This window comes from Lygodium microphyllum, chromosome 27, assembly GCF_053477565.2.
Source record: "Lygodium microphyllum isolate KBCC chromosome 27, Lygodium_microphyllum_v1.1.10, whole genome shotgun sequence".
In the NCBI taxonomy this organism is placed as follows: Eukaryota; Viridiplantae; Streptophyta; class Polypodiopsida; order Schizaeales; family Lygodiaceae; genus Lygodium; species Lygodium microphyllum.
Window position 1 is genome coordinate 91079871 of NC_141161.1, and position 26386 is coordinate 91106256.

At 38.6% G+C, this 26386-nt stretch overlaps 1 protein-coding gene and 1 pseudogene across 1 annotated transcript; both read left to right on the forward strand.

The window, feature by feature from the left end:
* Positions 1–4463: 4463 nt before the first annotated feature.
* LOC148012598 (uncharacterized) lies at positions 4464–5633 on the forward strand (annotated as a pseudogene).
* Positions 5634–12538: 6905 nt separating this feature from the next.
* On the forward strand, positions 12539–17449 carry LOC148012599 (UDP-glycosyltransferase 83A1-like). Its single transcript, XM_087669021.1, has 2 exons — positions 12539–13424; positions 16112–17449. The coding sequence occupies exons 1-2, from the start codon at positions 12809–12811 to the stop codon at positions 17143–17145; spliced, it is 1650 nt and encodes a 549-aa protein (XP_087525147.1). The 5' UTR covers positions 12539–12808; the 3' UTR covers positions 17146–17449.
* The last annotated feature ends 8937 nt before the right edge of the window (positions 17450–26386 follow it).

Below are 26386 nucleotides of genomic sequence, written 5' to 3' on the forward strand. Positions count from 1 at the left end.
TTTAAATTTTAAGATTCGCACATAAATAAAACCTATTCACATTCACATAACTAATAAATGAAACCTATTGGCATTCACATGTAAATTAAACCTATTGGTATAAATAAAATATCTTGACATTCACACATAAATTATCTTTATATTTTAAGATTCACACATAAATAAAAACTATTGGCAATATTCACACACAATTGATGATCTATTAACCCATTTGAAAAAGTTAATAGTGATAAGTATACTTACACATTTGATGTATCCAATGCTAACAATAGTTCTCCTTCTTTCTTCTTCTCCACTTGAATGAATTGACATAGAACTCTAACATGTCGCAAAATATCTTCATTATAAACTACATATATCAAATAATAAAATAAATAATTAGTCAAAGAAGGAAGTATCATCACAATAAACAAGAGAAAGCAAGACAATGCATAGTTACCTTCCTTTATCCTCTTCATCCATGTCTTCAACCTATGATTACCGTCCCATACCAAAAACTTGCGCCCTCTTAAATTAGCCCACTCATCAGTCAATTCATCTTCAAACCTTTGGTTAACTTCTCTCCAAAGAGAGCCCCACTCTTCCAAATTTTGGGGAGATACATCCATTAGCTCACCAGTGGGCCTTCTCAAAGAAACCAAAAATTTCTCCATTGTTTCCATATACGAAGCATTATCGAAAGATGAAATCAACCATGTAGCAGAACTAGATGCAAGCCTTATAGCCTCATAGGGCACAAGTCTACACAAAGGGATAGGAGGAAGAGAAGTAGACCTCGTTACAAAAAATGAGACCAACACATATGACATAAGCCCAAACTTGACATTCTCTCCAATGTGTCTATCATGCTCACTGACCTCTTTCTTTTCTTCATTAGCAACATCCTCATTCACCTCTTCATTTTCCTCATGTACAGTTTGCAAATATAAAGACCTCCCCTGTGTTGTTTCACCACACTCCGTGGTGGTAGTGTGGGTGCTCATAGGATCAACATGAATGTCATCGCTTGCTTCATCCATGCTATCCTCAAGCGCTTCATCATCAATGAAAGGACATTTTTTCCTTGGTTTTCCACCCTTGTTATTTGGAGCTTCAGAGAATGCATGGGAGGATGCTTCTTGATCGATACTTACTAGTCTATTGCATAGACCGGATCTTAACCTTGTAATTGGAGTATCTACAAAAATAATTTGAAAATAGAATATAACATTTATATGGAACTTTAAAAGAGTTGCTTAACCATTAAGAATAGAATATGTAAATTTAAAAGAGTGATTGAATGACTTACTTGGATAGCCCCTTTTGCTTTGACCTCTCCTACCACCACCACGCCGACCTCTAGCCATGCTCAAAAGCACTAAAACAAACCACAAATCATTTTAAAAATGAAGACAACTCAACTAAATCACATGTTCTATTAATTAATCTCCACCAAAATATGACCATTTGACGCAGACAACACACTTTAATATCATTTGTTATTTGGTTTTAATAAATGTATTAAATTTTCTTAATCATTTGAACCTCCTGACCACATTTTCACCCACGCACCCCCAAAGGGGGGATAGTTCCAACCCCTTGTTCCTATCTACGTTGACACAGAGAATGCTGAGTGTTTGACAATTCCCAATCCAAAAAAATCAAATCATGTCACACTTATTTCTTTAGGATGATTTGCGTACGATTTAAAAATGGTTTAATTTTTCATGCCTTGGACTCGAGCGGTTTACATCCACTCTATATGAAGGGGGGGTGTAGGGGGGGCATCAGCCCCCCTACTACTGTCGCCGGGGGGGGGGGGGGGGGGGGGGGGGGGACAGCGCCCCCAAAGCCAAAAATTGTAGGTAACTTGGCTATAGAAGAGGTTTAAGTGACGGTTTAGGGAGGAGCAGTGGTTTAAGGATGAGGGGCTGAGAGGGGAGTGGTTTAGGGAGCAGAGACTGAGAAGGGAGTGGTTTAAGGAGGAGGGGCTAAGAGGGGGGCGGCTGTGCACTACCCGTCCCATTTCATAAGGTACCCCATCTCCCCACTAGGTCATCTGCGTTGACGCAGACAGCGGGCGGGTACTGAGGATTCCCCCTCCCCGCCTTCTCCCTCTCCTCCTCCTCCCTCCAAAGGGGGCTACGCCCAACCCCCAAGAGTTGTCTGTGTTGACGCAAACAGCCTTGGGTGTCCCAAAGGTCTCCTCCTCTCCCATTTTTTCAGTTTACTGTCTCCTTCTCTACCTCCCCTTTCCTTCTCTCCCCTCCCATTGTTGTCCTCTCATTGTCTACCTGCTCTTCCATTTCTTTCAGCCATGGAGGAAAGATGAAACTTGAAATATAGATTTTCAGCCATAAGGATGGAGTGTGGAGCTTACCCAGTGAGTTTGATGGACAATGTTGATCTTGTTTGAGCTTGTTGTAGGGCATGCTCTCCTTCTTGCTTCTTCTTTATGCCTTCCAACTTGCAATGGGAGAGAAGAAGAGGTAAACAAAAGAGAAAAGGAAGAAGAAGAAAAAGAAGAAGAAGAAAAAGAAGAAGAAGAAGAAGAAGAAGAGGGACAAATAAGAAGATATGTTTAAACCATTATAGACAACTTTCAATGGCAAGCGGTACGTGCATATTGAACATCCATCATGAGAGAATATTTCTCTGGAACACCGAAAAATTATTTACTAAAAAATGTAAATGCTGACGGTGCCTGACATCTTACAAAATAAAACATGCTTATAAAAATATGTGTTACAACACGACATGATTTTCGAAAAGACATGATTTATTTTCAAAAATACATGTTTTTTTTAAATTTTATTTAACTAAATCTTGTGATTTTTCAAAATAGACTTTTTTTAATGATTTGGTTCATTAATGGACTGCTTCGCAACTTCAACCATCACTAAGAACTTGCCCATGGAGTAAGAGCTCATTTAATCCATATTTGGTAGGGGTAATGGACTATTATTTCTACGTTCAAAGAAATTGATAAACAATAGGCATGCTATTAGATATAATATTTCGCCTTCATAGCTCCATTGTTTGCTGAGTTTCAAACCGGCTTTTGTGAGAGACGATGGCAGAACTTACTCTTCAATGGTCAATCGGCTCCGAATCACTGGAACGTGTTATGCCCCTAAGGGATGGAAAGATTCTTGTAAGCTCTTATTTTCTTCAATCACTTCTACCCCTTGACTGAAAGCTGGTAGGTTTGTATGCTATTTTCCAACTTGATGCTTACAGTGAAGAGATCGCGGTTCATGGCCAACCGGATATCAATGGTGTGGAGCAATTTTTTCTCGATTCTTCTCTTTCATGTCAGTATAAAATAGTACATTGTGATACCACTTTCACCATGGACCAAGATGAAGGACTACACATTGTAGAAAATAGCAAACAAGTTCATTCACTTTCAGGACCTGTTGTAGACATTAAATCCGATTCCTTCGTAGAGACGTCATCTCAAACTTCTTCGCCACTTATAACAAATGCTTTTTGTGCACTCGTCTCAACTCCGACTATTGACTTAGAGTCGGATGATGGACTTGATAGTCCTCATTTATTTCCACAAATAAAGAAAGAGATTTTACCTTGGATTGCTAATAGCCCTAGAGGAAAGAAGTTGAAGGCTTTATTGCAGATGAGTGAAGGCCCTTTTTTTGTTAGTGAGATTCCAAGAGAGTAAAATTGTTCTGTTGTTTTCATTCTTCTGCCGACATATGGCACATCTTCAAACATGGATGGGATGCAGCAACAATACGATGGTCATGTCTGGACAAGACCCCATCCAACTAATATCTTCCCTGATGCTACTTCGAGAATTAGTCATTGCCTTGGAGACTTACAATGTCATCGAGTCAATTGTCCTTACTATGAGAGCAACAATCAACATAATAAAATGTATTTTCATGGTTACCTCAATAGCACAGTGAGCAAGGGGCTACTTGCAAGTGAAGAAAAACATTCAATCACGTGTCACTATTGTAGTAAAGTTGTCACTTGTTATGCAACTTGTGATTGCAAAGTTTATTACATTTTGCCAAAGGATACAAGCATGGAGAGATTGATGCTTCATGTAGGCACTCACACACACAATGTCAACCAGGGACTTCAATGGCTGTAATTAAAAAAATTAGATCTCTAGTTCACTCAGTTTTACAAGTGAATCGACACTGTGGTGCTAGGAAGATTCAAATGATTGTAGCAAAACAAATTATCACTGAATCTTTGACAACTAATGATTCAATGGTGGAGGAGAACAAGAGCTTACAAACTTTTTGGAGGAGTTGATTCCATTGGTTCAAAATCAGAGGTTAGTTTCGGTTATTCAAGTCTGCAAACTATGGTTTATAGCATTGTTATTAGTTTAACAAACTTTTGTTTGTTGAGGTTGCAGGTTCAATAGTATCGTGACATGCCAGAAAAAAAAAGAAACATGTGTTGTTGGAGATGGCTTTGATAACATTTTGGAGTTGAAAAAAAGATGCATGTTTCCTTTTTTTCATGGCAGTAGATTTCCAGGGCAAGGAGGGGTGGGTGAAAAAAGTTACATTTTCAAGATCTCTACTAAAGGACCCGACTCTGGAGTGGAATTGGTTAATCGAATGAGACGCTTAGGAAATGGAGACCTTTGCAAGTCTTGGGTTCACTTTGACTTTACACACAGAATAGATGACAGGGCAACAATGTCTTGTTCTGTGTACGATCCATGGTTTGTTCGGGAACCTTACTTGTTATCAATTTTCATTGACATATTCTAGTTGCTAATCACTGTATTTCTTATTGCAGCTTGAAGGGGATCATGGTGATTGCTATTTGTGATACAAAGGAAGAGGATACAGAAACACAAATTCTTTTTTGGAGATGCCTTAATAATGTGATGCTCGAGTGTGGACACCCTCCTGCAGACTTTGCAAGTTTTATGGCGGATGAAGCCGGTGCAAATTGGATGGCGATCCGCACTATTTTCAATGCGAGACCTGATAATGTTTTGGAAGGAAGAGAGCGATCATGTTTGTTTCACTGGGAACAAAGCTTACAAAAGCACACAACAAAATACGTGCCTTCAAACCTTCGGAAGCATCACTTGAATTTATGTGAGAGGTGGCGCCTTTCAAAATCCATTGAAGAGGGCAAGAGGAATGCCGTAGCTATACAAAATTGGTGGTAGCAAGTAGGACTACCTCAAGATAGTACCGTACCATTGAAGAGATGGATCAAATGGTGGGAGAATAGGATAGACCATTGGGGTAGTACTACACATGTAAATGTTTTTTTTTGTTTCTATTTGTTACATACACATGTACTAATATCATTGGGGTGGGAATACCCAAGTATGAGAAAAAAATAGACATGTAAGAGGAATTGCTGAGTTTTTTATTGGGTTGCAGGCTTCCTTGAGTCCTTGGGAGAGGGCTTGTATTCCCAACATAAATCTTTCTGAGAGCGTGCATGCAAGTTGGTTGGCAGGGAAGGATGGAAAGAAGAAAATTGGTTTGTATGATGCATGTGTCACTGACTTGATCAACTCATATATTCAATGTTCAAGGCAACTGGCATTCACAACTGGAAGATACTCTGGAAGTGGTCCCAACATGGATGCTCTTATTAATAGGGTGGTTGCAAGAAATACCCCTTCACCTGCATTCATAGCTTGAACAGTTCAAGGAGTAGTTCTTGGCACCCCCATGTACGGAGAGCCTTTCATTTCTAGAAACAAAGAAACAGTTCAAAGGAAAAGAAGAACTCTAGATGGTTGTAGCTCTCATAAACCTAGCTCTGTAATGGAGTCAAGGGATAGAAAACAAAAAGGACGACCACACAAGATAAATTTTCAAAACAGAAATGACCAACCTACAGAAGTGGGCTTGGACCATGAGGTGCATGTAGTGCCGATTGAAATGGATCTCCCAACTAATATTGTCTCAGAGGACGAAATGCATAGAAGTTTGTGGGCCATCCGGAGAACGCTTGTTCATTGCAAACGAAAATGTTTTGGTATTATAAATAGAAAGAAGTGCTACAACGTGATAGAAAGTAGATCACCTGGGTTACTATGCCCTTCATTTTGGTCAGAGAGGAAATTTCAAGGTAAGCCTATTGCACAATGGTTCTGGTTTTGTAGTCATGATGTGGAGCATACATGGGATGTTGATAAACAAGTTAAGCATGTGCCCTTACGACCAAGGATTTGGTCTATTGACAAGGGCACCAATGCTTCTGCAGAGGAGATTTCAATTCTTATAAAAGGAGTTTTTGTATTCAAGTATGATGGCATTCCACCTACCCCCAAAAATACTACGGCCCATGGGACAGAACCACTTACCTCTTCAAGTGGCAAGCGAAGAAAAAAATGGAGACATGGTATTTCTAAGGATGCAAAAAGAAAAATTGCATTGGCTGAGGCATTGGATGTAGTTTTCATGGAAGAGAAAGTAGTGGTGGCAAATGAGAAAGTCATATTTTATGTTATGTCAGAGCATTTGTATGAGGTGCATGTCAATCCCGAGCCCTTCTGCACGTGTCCTGACTTTCAAAAGAGAGAATTTGAAAGTAAACCCTTCCTGGCATGCAAGCACATGTATTATGTCTACATTCGTGTGCTTGGGATGGACAAAAATCAACATATGATGATGCATCAACCTTCCCTTAAACAAACTCATTTAAATTTTATGAGTGCCCTTCTTCGACACATAAAATGCAAATCAAAGACTTGATAGTTTTATGTTGGCTATTGTTCAATGAGATGGGGACCATGCAGTACTGAATGAAAGATTTAAAGGGCATATGAAGAAGTGGAGGTGGACGCTCATTTTGGATACATGATGTGAAGGGACCACATATTTGGTATTTTTCTTTTTGAGCATAATGAAAACTCTAGTAAAAGTAGACATTATTAATCATGGACCAGTTATCCATTTGTGGACATGATTGGACGAGGATCTAAAAGTGGAATTATTGATCATGCTTTTTTGATTCATTGAGGGGGCCATCTATTTATAGGTTAGGGATCTCTTTATAAACTATGCTTATTTAGTATGCAAAGTAATTTCATTTTTCCTGATTTGATGCTCCAACTTCATTTTTGTTGAGCCAATTTTTTTTCAAGGTAATCTAGATCTTGCTCCTCTTCTCCTATTATGAAAAGTATGCAAGTTTATTGTTTGCCTTTTGCTATGATGAATACATCCATAAAGCTTGGTATTCACTGAGGGGGGTACCTATTTGTAGGTGATGGATCTCATTATAAATCATGCTTATTTTGTGTGCAAAGAAATTTCATTTTTCTTAATTTTAATGCTCCAAGTTCATTTTTGCTAGTTGTGACAATTTTTTTCTCAAGGTAATCTCAATTTTGTTTCATAAAGCTTGTTGATCTCTTTGTTTTAATTCCCCTCAGAGGATTGTCTATTTATATGTGAAATATCTCTTTATAAATCATTCTTGTTTTGTGTGCAAAGTATTTTCATTTTTCCTGGTATTGATGTTCCAAGTTCGTTTTTGTTGATTGTGATACTTTTTTCTTAAGGTAATATGATCTTTGTCCTTTACTCCTCTTTGTTTTAATTCCCCTCAGAGGATTGTCTATTTATATGTGAAATATCTCTTTATAAATCATTCTTGTTTTGTGTGCAAAGTATTTTCATTTTTCCTGGTATTGATGTTCCAAGTTCGTTTTTGTTGATTGTGATACTTTTTTCTTAAGGTAATATGATCTTTGTCCTTTACTCCTATTATGAAAAGCATGGTTACATAGAATCTAATCATGTATCATCTACTCTAGTCACATTTCTAATATATATTATGGTTGCTTCTCCTTCCCATGTTACACCTTCTTAATTGTTTGCTTCCCCTTATCATGTTATCAATGTGTTTTTTATCTAAACCATCTAATTTCTAATTTTCATTTGTTAATTGGGTATTTTTTAATCTAAACCATGTTTCATCTAACCTTTGATTGGCAAGTCTGCTATTGATATAAACCATGGCCAAGTTTGATGTTGAACCAAACCATGATATGGTTGCTTCCCGTCCTTATGCAACAACTCTACTCTTTGCTTCTATTTTGCATATAGCTCTTCCTTCCACTTTCCATAGTCAATTCTACTAATTTTTATTTTTAGCACAAGGTTTTCTTTAAATTCTACATGAGTCAAGTCATGCCTAAACCTACGTAGGAGGAGCTAGACATGAGAAAGACCTTCAGAACCGCAAATGGTAAACTAGATTCGTTGTCAAAAGCTACAAACTATGATGAGAAGTGGTCAATAAATGATGTAACCTTTGCCATTGGAAAGGTTGAACAAATACTTGGCCACATTTTTCAACAAGAGGATGAAAATGATATATCCCTTGTAGATATGTTAGAGTTAAAGCTCCCTACAACCATTGCATATATGAGAAGCTTTGGAGTGATTAGTAAAAAAGATGAGGAAGATATTGGCATTTGTTGCTATCAAGTCCACATATCGATACTATATAATAGTTATATATAAGTGGCTTTCATAATTTGCCTAAATAGTTGTAAGAGAAATAATTATATTTTCCTATATTGTGTTTTGTTTATATTGACTCATAATTTTAGAGATTAGTCTGATTGATAAGGGTACTTTTTGACATGTGTGGTAGAAACCCAATTTTGTTCATTTTTCTCTCTTCGGTTTGTGAAAAAACTCCAAGTTTTGGCAAATACATTGAAAAACTCAAAGTTTTGGAAAATTTTGTGAAAAAACTTCAAATTGGGGGCTTGCTTTTTTAAATCCCCCCTCCCTCTTCCATTTCCTCCCTCTCCCTTTCCCTCTCTTTCTCTCTCTCTCCCTCCCTCCCCCTCCCCCTCCCTCTCCCATTTCCTCCCTCTCTCTCTCCCTCTCTTTCTCTCTCATTTCCTCTCCCTCTCTCAATATATATACAAAAATCATATAAGCAAAAGTAAAAGAGAGAGAGAATGCACTCTCCCTCTCTCATTTCCTCCCCATCCCCATCCCTCTCCCTCTCTTTCTCTTTCTCTCCCTCTCTTTTTTCCTCCCCCCTCCCTCTCCTTCTCTTTCTCTTTCTCTTTCTCTCTCCATCTCTCATTCCCTCTACCTCTCCCTCTCTCATTTCCTCCCCCTCCTCCCATTTCCTCCCTCTCCGTCTCTTTAATTTCCCTCTCTTTCTCCCTCTCCCTCTCCCTCTCTTTCTCTCTCTCTCCCTCCCTCCCCCTCCCTCTCCCTCTCCCTCTCTTTCTCTCTCATTTCCTCTCCCTCTCTCAATATATATCACAAATCATATAAGAAAAAGTAAAAGAGAGAAAGAATGCACTCTCCCTGCCTCTCCCTCTCTCATTTCCTCCCCATCCCTCTCCCTCTCCCTCTCTTTCTCTTTCTCTCCCTCTCTTATTTCCTCCCCCCTCCCTCTCCCTCTCTTTCTCTTTCTCTTTCTCTCCCCCTCTCTTTCTTTTTCTCTCCCTCCCTCTCCCTCTCCCTCTCTTTCACTCTCATTTCCTCTCCTAAACAAGCAAAAAAAGGAGAGAATTGAACCCTAAACAAGCAAAAGAAGGAGAGAATGGACTCACCAATGAGATATGGCGAGGGTTTGGCGGCTCCTCTTCACGATGAAGGCTCCTCCTCTCCTTCGCAAATGGCGGCGGCGGCGGCAAGCCTTCTTCCTCTCCCTCTCTCACCCTATGCAAGACGGTCACTCTCTCTCTCCCTCTCCCTCTCGAAATGTCTCACAAAAATGCGCGAAATGAAACACGCTCAGGTTTTCGCCCTGTTTTTTTTCCCTGTGGGGCGTCGCTATTTGCGTCGCAAATAGCGACGCCGCTATTCCTGCATCGCTACCCGCCGTCGCTATACCTCTCTTTCCTTGTAGTGATCATTTCAATGTATTTATGATAACTAACACCTATTTTATTGTAATTGGATTGAGTATATAATGCATCATTCAATAAACAGGAATTCAACCATTAATGCACTATTTAATATACATTAGTTCAACCATACACTTGTAGATTATATAATGCATGCAGTATGCTAAAATATAAAATTTATGTGAATTAAGGTGAATTTTCATTATATAAGCTGCCTAGTAAGACCATCGATTTGTCCATAAGTTAATAGGTCATATGTTAAATATGCTAGCTAGAACATCACACAACTAGTAAAATTATTTTCATTTTATGATGCCTTACACACATACAAGAGAAAAACACAGATTTTGTCTCATATACATTAAGATCACTTTTTAACATAAAACTTGGAGGAAATTTATTTTCAAACTTTTTAGTGAGAGCAAATTTGTACCTTATTTTCACAAGTTCCATTCATCTTGAGTTGCACAATACATATGTGGAAAACAATGATCATAATATCTCACTTTGATAGAACATGTGTAGAGCTACTATTCCAGTCAATGGGCTTTATTATACCAAACCATGCATAGCATTGTCTAAACTTTAGAACATCTTCTTATTTTTATAGATGATGATGGAAGTAGTTTTCCAAGAAGGTGCATGAGTAGAATGGGTAATATGATGATCTTGAATGGATTTGAAGACACTTTTGTGACTAGAGTTTAACTATTTGATAACATTCTCAACCAATGTATTTGAGGTGCAAGAATTTTGAGGGATAAGACACTAATAAATGATAAAAAGTTGAATTTATTTATTTCAAGCAGTTCAAAATCTATGATAGTGCCACTTGTGATTGATCACAAAAAGTAACATATACTACAAAATAAGTCTCACATGTTTTCCTTGTTAGGTACAAATTGGTTCGTTTCTTTATACATTTGTCAAAATTTTAGGTAAGAAAAGACTAGAAAATATAAAAAATGAATACATTGAGTTACTTTGTCTATTTTGCTTAAAGATACTCATATCGCTTCAATGTAGTGGTGATAACTAACACCGATTTTATAGAAATTAGATTGAAATGGTCATGGGTGACTAATTTTATGTTCAAAATTCATTGCATTGAGAGAAACTACAATGTGCTTTTAGATATACATTAATTCAACCATAGGTTATAGGTTATACAATGCATGTACTAAGGTAAAATATACAATTGATCTAGTGAAGTAAGGTGAATATCTATTCTATAAGCTAGCAAGGCCATCAATTCATCCATAAGTTAGTACTAGGTTACATGTGTTAAGTATGCTAGCTAGAGCATCACACAAGTAGTAAAGTTATTATGGTTTTATGATGCCTCACAAACTAAACAAGAGAGGAACACAAATCTAGTCTCACATTTATTAACATCACGTTTTAAAATAAAATTTGGAGGAATGTTCCTTTTTACAAATTTAGTAAAAGCATTGTACCTTATTTTCATAAGCTCCATCCACCGTGAGTTGCTGCATAATACATGTTTGGAAATCAATTATCATAGTATCTCACTTTAATAGAGCATGTGTAGGATTGGTATTTGACTCAATGGGTTTTATTATACCAAACGATGCATAGCATTGTCTAAACTTTGGGACATCTTCTTAATTTTACAGATGATGATGGAAGTTTAGTTTCCCAAGAATGTGCATGAGTAGGATGGGTAATATGAGTATGACCTATAGTGGTCTTGAGGACACTTTCCTCGTTACAGCTTAACTTGTTGATAACCTTCCCAACAAATATATTTGAGCTAGGGAAAAACACACAAAACTATTAACACATTAATCCTTATTGTTTTGTGCACACAATTGTCACTAATTGTATTATTCCTCTTCTTTGTCGTTTGCATCAGATTTGACTAGATGCATGGTAAGTTTCAATCATTAAAGAGCACTACTTCTAGCACCTAGGATCCACTTTGTTCCTTCACATTTTATCTTTTCTAATCATTTCTTGCCTAGATTTTTTACGGATGTATGAAGAAATAAACCAATTTGTGACTAACGAGGCAAACACCTAAGATGCATTTTGTAGCATGTTACTTTCTGATCAATTCCAAGTGGCACTATCGCAGATTTTGAAGTGCTTGAAAAAAACAATGCAACTTTGTCTCATGTATTAGTCTCTTATCCCTCAAAAGTTCTTCCCTAATCATATATCCTCAACAAAGGTTTATGTTTCATCTAGTTTCTCATATTAATCCACAGAGTTTTAAAGTAAGTAACGAAGGTAAAGTACAATGGTAAGATGCAATTGTCTTCTAATAGAGGAGACAGAAGCAGCTTCAAAATCGGAAAAGGGAAATATCCAATGGCAAAATGTATGTTCTCCTTCAACAGGAAGAAAAGTTAAACGAATCTTGATTTACAAAAATTTGGACTTGAAATTTACTAATATTAAAAGAATAAGGGATTTTATAAGATAGGAGATTCAAAAATGTATGGATTCTAAAAGCTTAATTGAAATTTGATTTTCTTTCTGAGGAATATTTGAAAAGACTCTAAATGTTTGTGCTAAGACACAAAATTAGCCAAAGGGTTTGTATTATATAACTCTCGCTAGGGTCCAGCCGTCAGAGAAAATCTGACCAATCTGGAATCGGATCCAGTCGTGTGGTCTCTGACACTCCGCGAATACTAGAAGATGCCGGGTAGCGCGCAACCAGACTGGAGACAAGTAGAACAAGTGTGTGCCGGCCGTCCCTGGGAACCAAACGGACTGCAGACGGTTGTCTGGGAGTGAGGTATTGAAACCAAGTTTTAGAGGGTGTGGAGATGTCCGCACAGCATGGACGGATTCTCGATGTGAAAAGGCCTGGGGGCGACATTGTCACCGTGCGTACCTCAGAGTGAACGCCGAGAACTAGAGGGAAGTCCATGGCGCTTCCAGTCAAAGCGGATGCCAAGGATATTATAAGGAGGGAAGAGCAGGGCCATGGCCGCATCAATTTGAGACATTATGGGAGCTGGCGAGGGCCAAGAGGAGAATGGGCGCGCCCCACGGCCACACCTGGTCATGTTCCCCTTCCCTGCCCTAGGCCACATCCGTCCTATGATGCAGCTGGCCCAGTACGTGGCGCGCACGGGCGTCCTCGTCACGTTCCTCAACACAGAGCACAACCACCACCTCATCCTCCGAGCGTCCGCGTCATCCTCCATGCGCCCATCCCCATTGATCTCCTCTCCCTCATCATCAGAAGACGAAGGAGCTGGAGGAGGATTAACAGTACCCTCACATGATAGTATGAGGATGGCCTCCCTCCCGGAGCACCACGGCCTGCCCATCCGCCTCGCGGCCCTGCCGGACGGCCTCGCCCCGAGCGAGGATCGAACCGCCGACCTCGTGAAGCTGGTTCGCAGCATCAACTCTATGGAGCCTCTCCTCCTGAGGTTCCTGCAAGAGATCCAGCCCCCAGCCACCTGCCTTGTCTCTGATCTCGTCAATTTGGACATCCCCGCCATCACCGCCAAGCTCCGCATCGCCAGCGCCTCCTTCTGGTGCCCCAGTATTGCCCTCGCCCGCCTCTTCTGCGACCTTGACCTCCTCCAAATGAATGGAGATGTCACTCCCAACGGTGCCGTTCGCTCACTCTCTCTTAATATTCAATCGTATAAATTTCTTCCTCGACCTTGATACTCATCTAATTGTTCACTCACTGTGGTTGATCCTCACGAGTCCCTATCATTAGTTATCTGACAAGAGCGGATGTAGCAAGAAAAATACAATCAGTAATCGTCTCACAAGCAGATCTACGGAAATCGTTAATGGCAAATACCAACGTAAGTTCGAGGAACGAGTTACTTTGATCGTCTATTTACCGATTTCTGATCACATTATGGATTTGACGTCGGGAGGCCACTAGTACGTCGAAGGGTTCCAAAAATAACATACCTTGGGGGACAGCTAGTTGAAATGCAGGGTAGTCGCATGTGTAGAGTCTTGAGTACACTTTCAAAGTCATGGCAGCCATATTTTCAGGGAGCAAGGAGGCAAAAGAGCATGCCACATCATGTTAACTTTACTCGCAAGACTCCCAATTTAAACGTCTAGTCCAAGCTGTGTGTGGCATCACCCTAAATATGATTGGACCTTGCTTAAGTGTCACCAAATAGCTTGTTGAAAAGTGGGACAATGCAAATGCATCAATAACTTTGACATGAGCCAATCCGGGGGAATGGTTGAAGGAAAAGACCCAATCATTGTGGGAGCATATTACTTTGATTGTCACAAACACCTATTTTTCATTCAAAATCTCTGGTCTGAGTATACATTAGGGTGGGGAGGCCCATTATATGACATGTGCAGAAAACATCATAACTTGGGGATTAGGTCAAAAAACGAATCTCACACTTGGAACCTTGGTGTTCTTAAATGGTAATTGAGATAGGGTCATATTACTATGTCACGTTGTGTAACACTATCTTTAGAAAAATCCATAGGTAGATTGGTTTCTATGATCTTACACTCATTAATGAATTGCTATATAATTGGTCTAGTTAAGTAATCAAGTCTTGAAATCTCCCCCCACCCCAAAAAAAAGCCTTCTAAAAAAAAACATGAAAGTAGTAAATTAATAAAAAAGGAGGCTTCACATAGTGAAACCCTTAAACAAGTCACTTGTCTATCCCCTTAGCACATGGCCTTGGTGCTACTAACCTTAGAAAAAGGGAGAGCTTGTTAAGTCTTCTAGTCATATTTATTGCTTTTGTGATATATGAAGAGGCCACTTCATGAATTGTAAGAAGTGATCATAACATCATCCTTGCTAATTGTTTAGTGCGTTTCTTGACCACATGTTGCATGTTCTCGTCATTCATAAAGCTGAATTGATGCGTAGATAAGGACAAGAATTATTACTTAACTTAGATTGTCCCTTAAGAGAACAATGATTTTGGTTTTGGCTTTTATTTTAAGTTTCTCTTTGTAGGCCTTCATAGCTTTAGTCTTTCTCCATGTAAACTTGCAAAATGATGTCACTCTTCCAACTGAAGAAATCAATTCTTTTACCCTCACAAAATACTAGAATTTCGATTGGTCCAAATATTCAAGATATATAGAGCTCTAGACCAATTATTAATCAAAGATAGAATAGGAGCATAGGCCTCTCAAATGAGAAGCTTAGTTGAATTCTGTTAGGGTGAGTATACAACATACTACCATTAACAATTTGATGAGCACATAGTTCTATCTATTTTTTAATGAATAAGGTAGGAAGGTTTTCAATCTCATTCTTACATTGACTCAAATCTTGATAGAATTACGTCTACTATCAATACCCACCTTGTTGGCTTATCCCTGATCCTATAGAGATCTTTCAAAATAATGAGCTAAAGAAGTATAAAACCCTTAAACATTCCAAATCTTCTCAAATCTAGATCTATATTGCGAGGGGTCAAGGAACTCAAAGAGGAGGCATCATCTTATATTAAGTTTAATGATTACGCTATTGACTCTCACGTGGAAGAGGAGGAAGAGGGACTTGTCAACACTCGACCTAAGAAGCTGTATAGTTGAATAACAAAGATAACAATTTTAAGATGTATGCTTCACTTCTCCTCAATAGTTTCAACAATCTATAATCTTGTTGTACGAAGTTGATATTTAGCCTTGAGGGTATGATTTTCTTAAGCTTCTACTCCATAAGTGTCCAAATCACTTACGAACCTTGTTAGCAATATTCATAACTCCATTAACACTTTGGTAGTTTTTGATAGAGGAAAAGAGACGGTCACGTCATATAACCTTGAATGGACCTATAGAATAGTAAGCGATATTATTAATAGAAATCCTACAAACTAGGAGAAGTTTGAGCTAAAACTAAGCTTCCCATATACCTTTAATTAGGAGAGACTTGTCATAGCCACATCATAATGATTGCAATTTTTAAGGTTCTAAGGATGATGAATTATTGGGTAAAATTCTCAATACTATTGGTTGTGTAGGGGTATGACCTTTATGATTTTTGGCATGAAGATCTTGATGAGAATGTTTTCATAGCATTCAATTGTTGGATCTCCGTTTTAATGAAGCGATGCTTGGGGCATCATGTTGATGATAACTATGATTTCTATCGGTAGATTGGTATGACATCTTTTTTCCAGACTATGTATCTGTGCATCGCATTGACATGCCAAAAGTGATCAGTGCCTTGTAATTGATCACTTGTAGCATTTCCTAAGGTATTTAACATGAAGGGCTACATAAAGTTCTAAAGTTCTTGAGCAATTTATTTGATGGCATCTCATGCGCTTGTTCATGCAGGCATTCCTATCAACCCTTCAGAATTTCTCAAGACTTCCCATCCAGGTGTCCCAAGAATTCGAAGTAGTGAGCTTCCATGGATGTTAGCACAAGATGAAGAGGGTCAAACCTTTCTATACGTACGCATGGTGAAACGATTCAAAGACATGTGCATGGCCCCTTGGATCCTTTGCAACTCCAGCATTGAGCTAGAGAAGGAAGTTGTGGAAAGATTCCCACAAGGTGCGAACATTTTCCCAATAGGCCCATTATTTGCCTATGACTTTGAGGGCATGCAACCAAATGGCCTGCACTCCCAGGAGGATGGCACGCCTAACATTGCTGACAGAGGTACTTTAAATGGAACAAGCGTGGGTTTTTGGACGGAAGAACATGAGTGCCTGAGATGGTTGGACGGCCGAGACGCAGCGTCGGTGGTGTATGTGTCCTTTGGAAGCCTAGCGATGTTCAACCAGACGCAACTACAGGAGCTGGCATTGGGGCTAGAAGCAAGCAATCAAGCGTTCCTCTGGGTGGTGAGGGCAGACCTCATGGACGGGACAGCGGCCCGGCTGCCGGAGGGGTTCGAGGAGAGGACACGTGGACGTGGGCTGGTGATCGCGTGGGCCCCGCAGCTGACCGTCCTGGCCCACCGTGCCATCGGGTGCTTCGTGACGCACTGCGGGTGGAACTCTACGATGGAGGCGGTGTATAATGGGGTGCCCACGATTGCGTGGCCCTATTTCGCAGACCAATACATGGACCGAGAGTACATGGTCAACAAATGGCGGGTCGGGAAGGCTCTGCAGGGGGCTGGTGTTAATGACAAAGAATATGGATGCAATAGTATTGTGAGGCGCGGGTGCATTGAGAAGGCCATCCTCGATGTGATGCAGTGCCAGGACATGAGGCGCCGCGTGCAAGAGCTCGGAGCTCGCGTTCGTGCCAGCGTGCGCCGCGGCGGCTCATCCATGTCCAAGCTAGACGAGTTCATCGCTGACATGTGGCGCATTGCTGGCACCATTCACGCAGCTGGAAGAGCAGTCGAAGACTAGGCTCCTCATTTGCTCTTCCATACTTCATCTCACATATAATAAGGGTCATGCCGCAACAGGTCATGCCTAGACTTTTGTGTAAGTCTTATAAGTTAACCCCTTTTATATCAAGTATGAAGCTTGAACAAGTTGGCACATGCAGCTCACTTGTTACACATTGAAAAAGGATAGCAAATAGTGCATGTGACATTACCCTAAAGTGGTTCATCCATGTCCAAGCGAGTCTTAGATTTCATTACTAGTTTATAAATGGGGCCCACTGCTATTGCTCCTACCAATGTGGTACCTGTACTTCTTATGAGTTGGATGCTTTTGTGCTACAACCATATATGTTTGTTTTAATGTCAATGTTATAAGTATTTCTGGCTTAGTTGCTAAGGAAACTTAAAACATAAATAATATCACAACACATGGGTACCTTTAATCTCAATCTTTCATATTGAATCCCATTCTAATGTCTCAAACTCAAATATTTATCATAGGAAACTTTCAACAAATATCTAGATAGGGAAAATGAAAGAGATTTCCTATATTATTTGTCATATGAGATTATACATACATAAGACTTTTTTGAACTATGGAAAAGGCCACCTCTTCGAATAGCACGACATAGGAAATATTTTCCTATGTGAACAATCTATATATGCATAATCATTAACTACCTACATAATAATTCACAATATGGGCAACCTTATACAATAACAATGTGGAAAATATATACCATACATAATGATGATGAATCAATAGAAACATTTATTTACATCTAATAGCAATGAAATTAAAAGTTATATAGTATATCAAGTCCCAAAATAACAACGCTACCTTTATTGTATTGGCAACACATTGGGACCATGTGTGCTCAAAACTACTCTTTCAAGGTAAAGAAAAAAGAGGATTAGGACTTCCCTTTCATTCATCTTTGTTTCAATCTTCTTCATATGTCATTTGATCCCAACCTCTCTCATGAGGTGACTAATACTTGACTACACATGCGAGCGACATTGCCATCATGCTAACCAACATTATTTCAAGATCATTGTCTTGATTTCAAGTACTTTTAGCCTACCAATCTTCCAAGTAATCACCTCTTTAGTGATTAATCCTTGATTGAATAGTCAAATCATTCTAACCATGCTATGATCACGCTCCAAGTAGCATATATGATCCTTCAAAGCATGAAAAGGCATACCATTCCCTACTAAAATTGCAAAGGCCAATGGTCCAAAAAAAGCAATTGCAACACTTTGAAGAGTCAAAGGAAGGCTTGTCATTGCCAGAAAACACTCAAGCACAATCCATAATAGAAAACCAAGGATACTCACCCTAGAGACTATATCTGGTGCGCAGATCGGTCGTTGTATGCTCACGTAGTGAATCTCGGAAGGTCCCCAAGAACAATAAACTCTACCTTTTTGCACAAATTACAATGTAAAAAGCATGAACGACAAGAGCAAGAGACCAATTGGGTTCAATCTCCCCCCATGCCTTGTGTGAGCGCTTCACAAAGCATGTATTTTATGTATATTTCCATCTTTGTGCTCAATAATAGCCCAATTTACAAAAATATGACAAGCTTTTAGCTTTTGAGTTTGCTTTTACAAAAATAGGAGATAAAGCTAATGGACGGTGCCCATAGAGTCTGGCACGCCTAACACAATGTCCAAATAGAAATAACATATCCATGCGCATAGGCGCATACAAAATAATGATAAATAATCGATGCCTCAATAGACATGACAAAATATAGGCGTGGCGCCTATCAAAATATAATCCATAGGTCGAATACTCGCTAGACTCCAATGCTTTCCTCCGCCACTGCTGCTATCTCTACACATCAACTGAAGCATTCACAATCGTTAGTAAAATAATACAATTAAACCGACAAAAGTGAATACCTAGCAGTCTTTAGCTACATAAATAAATCAACTGGTTAGAAATAAATCCTAACCTTAATTTATTACGAGTGCGCACTCTAAACTCATAAACGTTTATTAATTTAATATGTATTTTGGGAATCACCCGCTATGGAATCACCCATGTACACACTAAATTAACGAAACGCCTGAAAAGGACAGGCGTCCCCATCAACTTCTCGCACAAAGAATCCACTTTGTGTATGAGCCCCGGTCATCAAAGTTTACGGAATCCACCGTAAAACCTCACGGAATCCACCATGGCACGGAATCCACCGTGAAATATGCCTCCTGGCATCAATATCCAAGTATCATCCAGTGACTTCAATTATGTTGAGGAAGATTTTCAAAGCTCAACACTATACCAATGAATAATCAAACACCAAGAATAGAAAAATAGCATACAATACATCCTACTAGCATTAACTTGAAAACCAACTATTGTTGTCTATACTACGAACAATGCCACATAACAAACCCATCTATTTAATTATATTTCAAAGTTTATATTAGCGGTGAAGTTTTCTAAACTCATATGACCCAAAAGCATGTCTTACTAAGAGCCAACATCATTATCTTACAACCTACTTTGCCACCTTCTACGTGACTTTTAAGATATCATGGATATCACAACAGTGATAGAGTTTGTCTGGAATTTCATGGCACATTGTAGAGCTGCTACACATAATCATGGTATCATAATCATATGGTCACAAGATTTCAAAATAGACTCCCTAGGATAGCAACTCGATGGGTTTATTAATAAAATTATTTTCGTATGAAAAACCTATACTTAAATAGCTTGTCTTATACATCCATAGCTCATTTGTCTTCAAGGTATTACTCCTACTCTTTGGCCTTTTTTTCATCATCATCATTATTATTATCATCACCTTCTTCATTCTCCTCAATGACTTCAACAATTTCAATATCATCAAGCTCTACAAGTTCTCCTAGCTCATTAGATAGAGGAGGCATGTGCTCCTTAGATGCAATCATGATCCTGAGTGCATGCTATGAACTTTGCATCCACTTATGGATCCTCATCTAGTGGAAACCTTGAAGTCAAAGCTTAATAAATGCCACTTCAAGGTTATCCTTCTCCACAACAATAGAATGTCTTCCTTTCTATAAATAACACATGTGATTGTTATTCCTCTTATTTATATAAACTTTAAATATGTTATTTATTTACCATATGCTATATATATCTTTTTGATGTTATTTAGATATTTTTCTTAGTAAAAAACCTATATATATACACCTATCCCTAAAAATAAATCAGGCACCCAATCATCTTATGCGAAAAATAATTCAAGCAATTTATTGATCAATTTTTGTGGCTTTTGATATGAGTTCACCATAGACTTGCTACCATCAATTTGCTTTAGTTTTCTTATGATAGTGGGATACTTGAAGACGTTCTTTGTATTTATTTCACCGGCATGTGGTTTCACTCTTTTCTTCTCTACTTCATCCCAATATCCTACGCTAATAATCTCAAAGAAACTCTTGAATCGAAATTGAGGTGTATCATCAATATTGGACTTCCCTCTACATATAAAGCTACTTAGCTTTAGCATGTAAAAAGCATCAATATATACAAGACTATGAATTATTTTGGATGAACAGCAACGAACTTATACCAAATGAAAGATTTTGCTCCATGTAATTCATTTTTTAAAGCAAGTACCACTGTGTACTATGGAAGATAAAAAATCTAAATAATGGATAATTTATTATTTTGTTAAAGTTTTTTATCATTTGCAAGAAATCTTTGTATGTGAAAGCCTTATCATCATTAGTAGATCTCGGCATGTTAAATCTATATGTTAAATCATAAGCAAGGATAAAGTAATGTAGATCTACCAATTTATCAAAGTCATTCATATCACCATGAATAACTTTACCCAGGTAAGCTATTGATGAATATATGTGTCTATCATGTGGGTTCAAAATAAGGTATTTTTAAAATACCATTTTTATACATTTGTTACATACAAAAGGGTGTAATATAAAGGGGTTATTTATAGATTGAATAGAAAAGGGTTATGCTTTATTTAAAAAAAATTCACAGATAAGGATATTTATAAATAGGCCTTGAACGCATGTGATATAGAGGATACACATATAGTACCTTCCCTAAGTAACTTTATAACATATCTCCTATAGTGGATGTTGTGAAAGATAGAAAGAACCCATCTCCACATCATCAAGTGGTGTTGCATAGTGCTCCTTTAGTAACCTGCATGATCTCTCTTACTTTTTCCTCTCCAAGTAGATTAAGAAGTGTGGAGGAAAATCATGACCTTGCAATGTGGCATATCCTTTTCCATTCATTTTGTAATGAATAAAGATAAGAGGAGAGAGGAGAATGAGCTAAAGAGAGAGAAAGAGAGAAGGAAGAAGAAGAAGAAATATTAGAAGAGGAGAGAGAAAGATAATAGAAAAGACGGGAGAAAGAAGGAGGAAGCCATGGAAATTAGAGATAAAGGTGAAAAGTTAGTTCTTGATAATATTTGAACACCCTAAATTTGGTCTCTTACACCTTATATACCCTAGCAAGTGTGATTGGGTGTCTGACTCCTAGTTCACATGTATCCTGCTTGCTACATTTTATCTTCACCCTCAAAGTTTTTGCCCTAAAAAACAAAAGACAACTGGAGACACTTGACAGAGGGGCTGAGAAGTGGAGTGTAGAGTACTACTCTGATCCACATTACAATGCAAATGGGTCTATGAAGATCATGGATAGCATGCTATCCACTACAAGCTTACTATGATAAATCTGTCATAAATTTTGATAGGTTGCTCCAAATTGGGCATCCCACATGTCAAAACAATGCTTGTGATGCATATTTTTAGCCCACATAGGAATCACATGAATGTAATTTGAACAGATACAAACTTTGAACCATTGTACATCGAATATGCTCATGGAGAAGCTACGGTAATCCATCATGATAACACTTTGCAAGTTTCCAAAATACTCCATCTTATCTATAATGGTGTTTGAATTTGTGGCTCGCCATCGGCTCTCTTGCTCGAACTTTGCCATGATACCATAATCCATTCTAGAGCGCATTTTGTCGATGCACTCGATGCGCAAAATGTCACCTGCATGACCATGAGGCAATGTATATTTTGTACTATACATTGAAACGATTAGATTAGTTGTCACATATAAAATCTAGATACGACAGCTTATAAAACATGTGGTCACCTTTGGACTACATCCCCTTGAGAATTCCCACTCCTCAGTAGAGACCTCCACCCGTTCGTGAGAAGTTGCAATCAAAGCTCCATGAAACCATCACATAGACATGAACCGCGGCATCTTCTCCATGCCCTTGGGATATCAAATCGGTCGATGGTGTGTACTGTGCTGAAATTTTGATCGCGCTTCCTCTTGATATTTCCTAGCTTGCTTGTACCTAGCGAGCCACGTCTCCATGGATGCATGGTGCAACATACAAAAACGACTCACTTTCTCCTCCATTGTAGCATCCATCTTTTTCTCTACCTTATTTCAACCACATCTCTGATTAGTCTACCATCATCCTTGAATGACCATAGCATATTGTTGTCTGAATCCACTATTGATAGCCACTATGAAATATGCACTAATACCTTAGACACCAACCAACCTTCAGTTATGCTACCCTCTAGCCGAGCTTGTTGTTGCACAAAGCCTTTCAAGGTTTTCATGAAGCGCTCCAAGAAGAACATCCATCACGTATGGACAGGCCTCACAATCTCCACTTCATCTAGAAGATGCACTAGGAGATGGGTTTGTATCATGAGCATGTTGGTGGGCAGGTACTTCTCAAAGAGATAGACCGTCTCCACTGCTCCTTGCTTTGCGGATTCAATAGAGGATGTCTTGATCTCCTTCTATGAAATCCATTGCACTAAATTTGACAACCTATAAATCACCCCGCGTATTTCTAGAGTAAGGCATCCTGCGATCGTGATCGGTAGTATAAATTACCACAAATGAAGAAGCATTATGAACATCGACTAGACTCCAAATAGTGAAATACGTAGGCCACTTACAATCCATTCGTAGCACGAACTTGACATATCTTATGCCAATCATGGGATTTTAGCCTTGATAGTTGGTCATCTTTAGAAAAAACGGATCTGAGAGATTGCATCATACTCGTCGGAGTGTGGATAGACCTGATAATTTTCTTCACAATGCCCTCTTCTTTAGTGGACAAAACCCAATGAGCGCGAGGTAGTTGCAAGCGACTATTGACACTCGATTGTGGCCATTGACTGTGGCCAAAGCACCTCCATCTTGCCTACCTCCTTCAAATCCATTCATGCCCTTGCAGTGTCTCTCTTTCCTGTGATGTGGTCCCATAATAAGCTATCCACATTCTTGAAAATAAGCATGGGATCCAACAAGTGCTTGATCTATAAGGTGGTCCCATACGGAAACTTGTAGAAAACCGAGAACCGTCTTATTCCATTTTAATACAACTTCATTGTCGTCGCGTTAAGAGTTGAAGGTCTACCACCGGGGCTTTTTAGTGCAGAAGAAAGGAAAAATGGATTGGGTTTTAATAAGATTCGGGATTTAGAAATGATTTAGGTACGGAAGAAGAATTCAAGCCTTCTCACTTTGTATTTAGCATACATGAACAGAAGGAATAAAACTAACTTGATTACATCAAATGCTTCAGGATACATACATCATTTCATAAAGGATATTTTCAAATTTTCAATTCATTTATGAATGTCAAATGCAAGCTCTAATGGCATTTATTTCATGTACATAGATGGATTTCAATCCTTTGGGTCAAGTATATTGTTGATAAAATCAAATGCATCCAAGATTTGGGTCAAAGATACATGAAATGAATGGGAAAAGTATAATTTTAGCTTCAGCCCTGTTTTAAAACAGAAAATTCCAGCCCATAATTAAGTTCAAAATGAGTGCATAAATTCAAGAAGAAGCACTTTTGATCATCTATGAGCAAAGTCCTGAAGAAAAGAGGTCATTTCCCTTCATTACAACCATAAAAAACCCATGTTTGCTCATAAAAATGGATCATAACAGTGGGCTGCCATGTTTATGACTGGTTATTACAGCCCATAACAGTCCATAAATCTTCAATATCCTCACCCTTTGCTTGCCCCAAAGTCACTCAAGTACTTGGGTACAAGTCGGGCTTCATTGGACCAAGAATAAGGTAAATAAAATGAGAGAAGTCATGCATAAGAGCAGACTGAATACTCTTCTCTCAGATTTTCCCTCTTTTATAGACAGTTTCAGCATGTATTTTTGTCAGACCAAAGAGGCAGAGAAGTGGAGCTCTCACCATGTTTACATCTTCAGTAGTTGGGCCTGTTCATCTTCTGTTTGCATGCTCCATTTCATGCATCTCAGCTCCATCTTTCTTCCAGTTTCCCTCAGACAGTGCAGCCCGCATTTTGCGCCGAAAAACGTGGGTTGCTCTCTGCTCAGTCCCTGGTCACTTTTTGACCAGCCTAGGTCACTTGTTGGTCACCTAAGTCAGTTACTTCTGGTCCCATGTGGACCAAGTGGACTTTTGACAGTTTTTGACAGTTTTTGACATCATTTTTGGGTTTTGTCCATATTTTTGTACCTGAATTAATGTGATTTATCCAGCAGACTGTCAATTACTTCCAGATGTCCAAGTTATAGGTTCCCATAGACTTATTTTTCATAAATGTACATTGTATAAGTGAAAATTATATGCTGAATACAAAAGAACTTGTGTAACTAAGGTGGTTATTGGATAACAATGCCTGAATTTTGTATGCAAATATCTCATATAACATCCAGTGAAACTCTTCTGTGTTTATAAGAATCCCATGATTTATATCATGAACAGTAAACTCTTTGACATTCACCCCCTCCTAACCTGCACATCCTCCGGCATGTGCCATTTCATAAGATTACAGGTCAAGGAGGGTCTTCTTATTCATCTTCATTCCTTAAGTCTTTTTCTTCCTGTATGTCTTCAAGTAGAGGACTCATATCTAAGTCATCAAGTTCATAGGTTGAAGATTCTCTTCGTTTGAAGAGTTTGATTCGTTTCCCAGCTATTGGAGTCTTTATCATGGTCCCATCCATTTCAGCCAAAGAGTAAGTAGCATTATGATGTACTACTTTTACAACATATGGTCCAAACCATCGCTTGGCTAACTTCCTATGAGCACTATGTTGATTGTCCAGGCTGCTATCATAAACAAGAACCCAGTCATTCTCTTGAATAGCTCTTGGACGGAGTTGATGGTGCTTATCAAACCTCTTCTTATTCTTTAATCTTGCTGTTTTTAGCCTTTCAATGGCTATTTTAACATCTTCTGGCCTTCTTTCAAGTTGCCTTATGCGTAAAGATAGCAATTCTTCCCTGTTCATGTCTTCATCCCAAGGCAAGATACTCCATGTGACAATGGATTCCTCAATAGGCATAATAGGTGGCTGTCCATACATGAGTTCAGCTGGCATATATCTTGTTATTGCACTATGGGTTGTTCTATCAGCCCATAATGCGAATGGTAGCATTTTAGGCCATTCCCTTAACTTTCCTTTGCATGATTTTGCTAAAGCTTTAAGAATTGGTTGATGTCCTCTTTCACTCTTACCATTGCCTTTAAGATTGTAGGCTGAAGTAAGAGATAACTTAATTCCCAATTGAGCAAAGAAATGGCAAGCTTCATCGGCATCCAATTCTCCTCTATCAGCAGTTACTTTAGCAACATATCCATACCTGCAAAATACTTCTTCAAGTAAAAATCTACAAACAGCATGAGTGGACTTTGTTGTCAAGGCCTTTCCTTCCACTTGATTTGTGAGATCTTCTCTAGCAAGTACTAGATATCTCATGTTCCAAATTCCTGTAGGCATGGTTACTAAATCAATAACCCATCTATAGTGAATGGATAAAGGATAGGTAGATTGAAGCCCATCTCTATGCTTTACCATAGAATACATTTGACAAGCATGACAAGACTCAAGAAAATGCTCAATGTCTTTATACATGTTTTGCCACCAAAATTTTTCTTTTATTTTGGCAAAAGTACCCCATATGCCTCTATGACCAGCCATTAGGCTTTCATGGAATTCTTGCATGACCTGTCTTTGTGTCTTTTTGTCACCTAAGACACGAACAGGTGCCCTTCCTTTCTTTTTTTGCATGCCTCCAAATGTAGCCATCTTTAAGAAAAAAACCATAGCCTTTTCTCTTAATTCTCTTGAACTCTTCATGAGTCCATTCTTCCTTCTTTGTCATAGTGCTCAAAAATTGGCCAATTTTTAGCCAATCATCTACATAATATTCTTCTTTAAA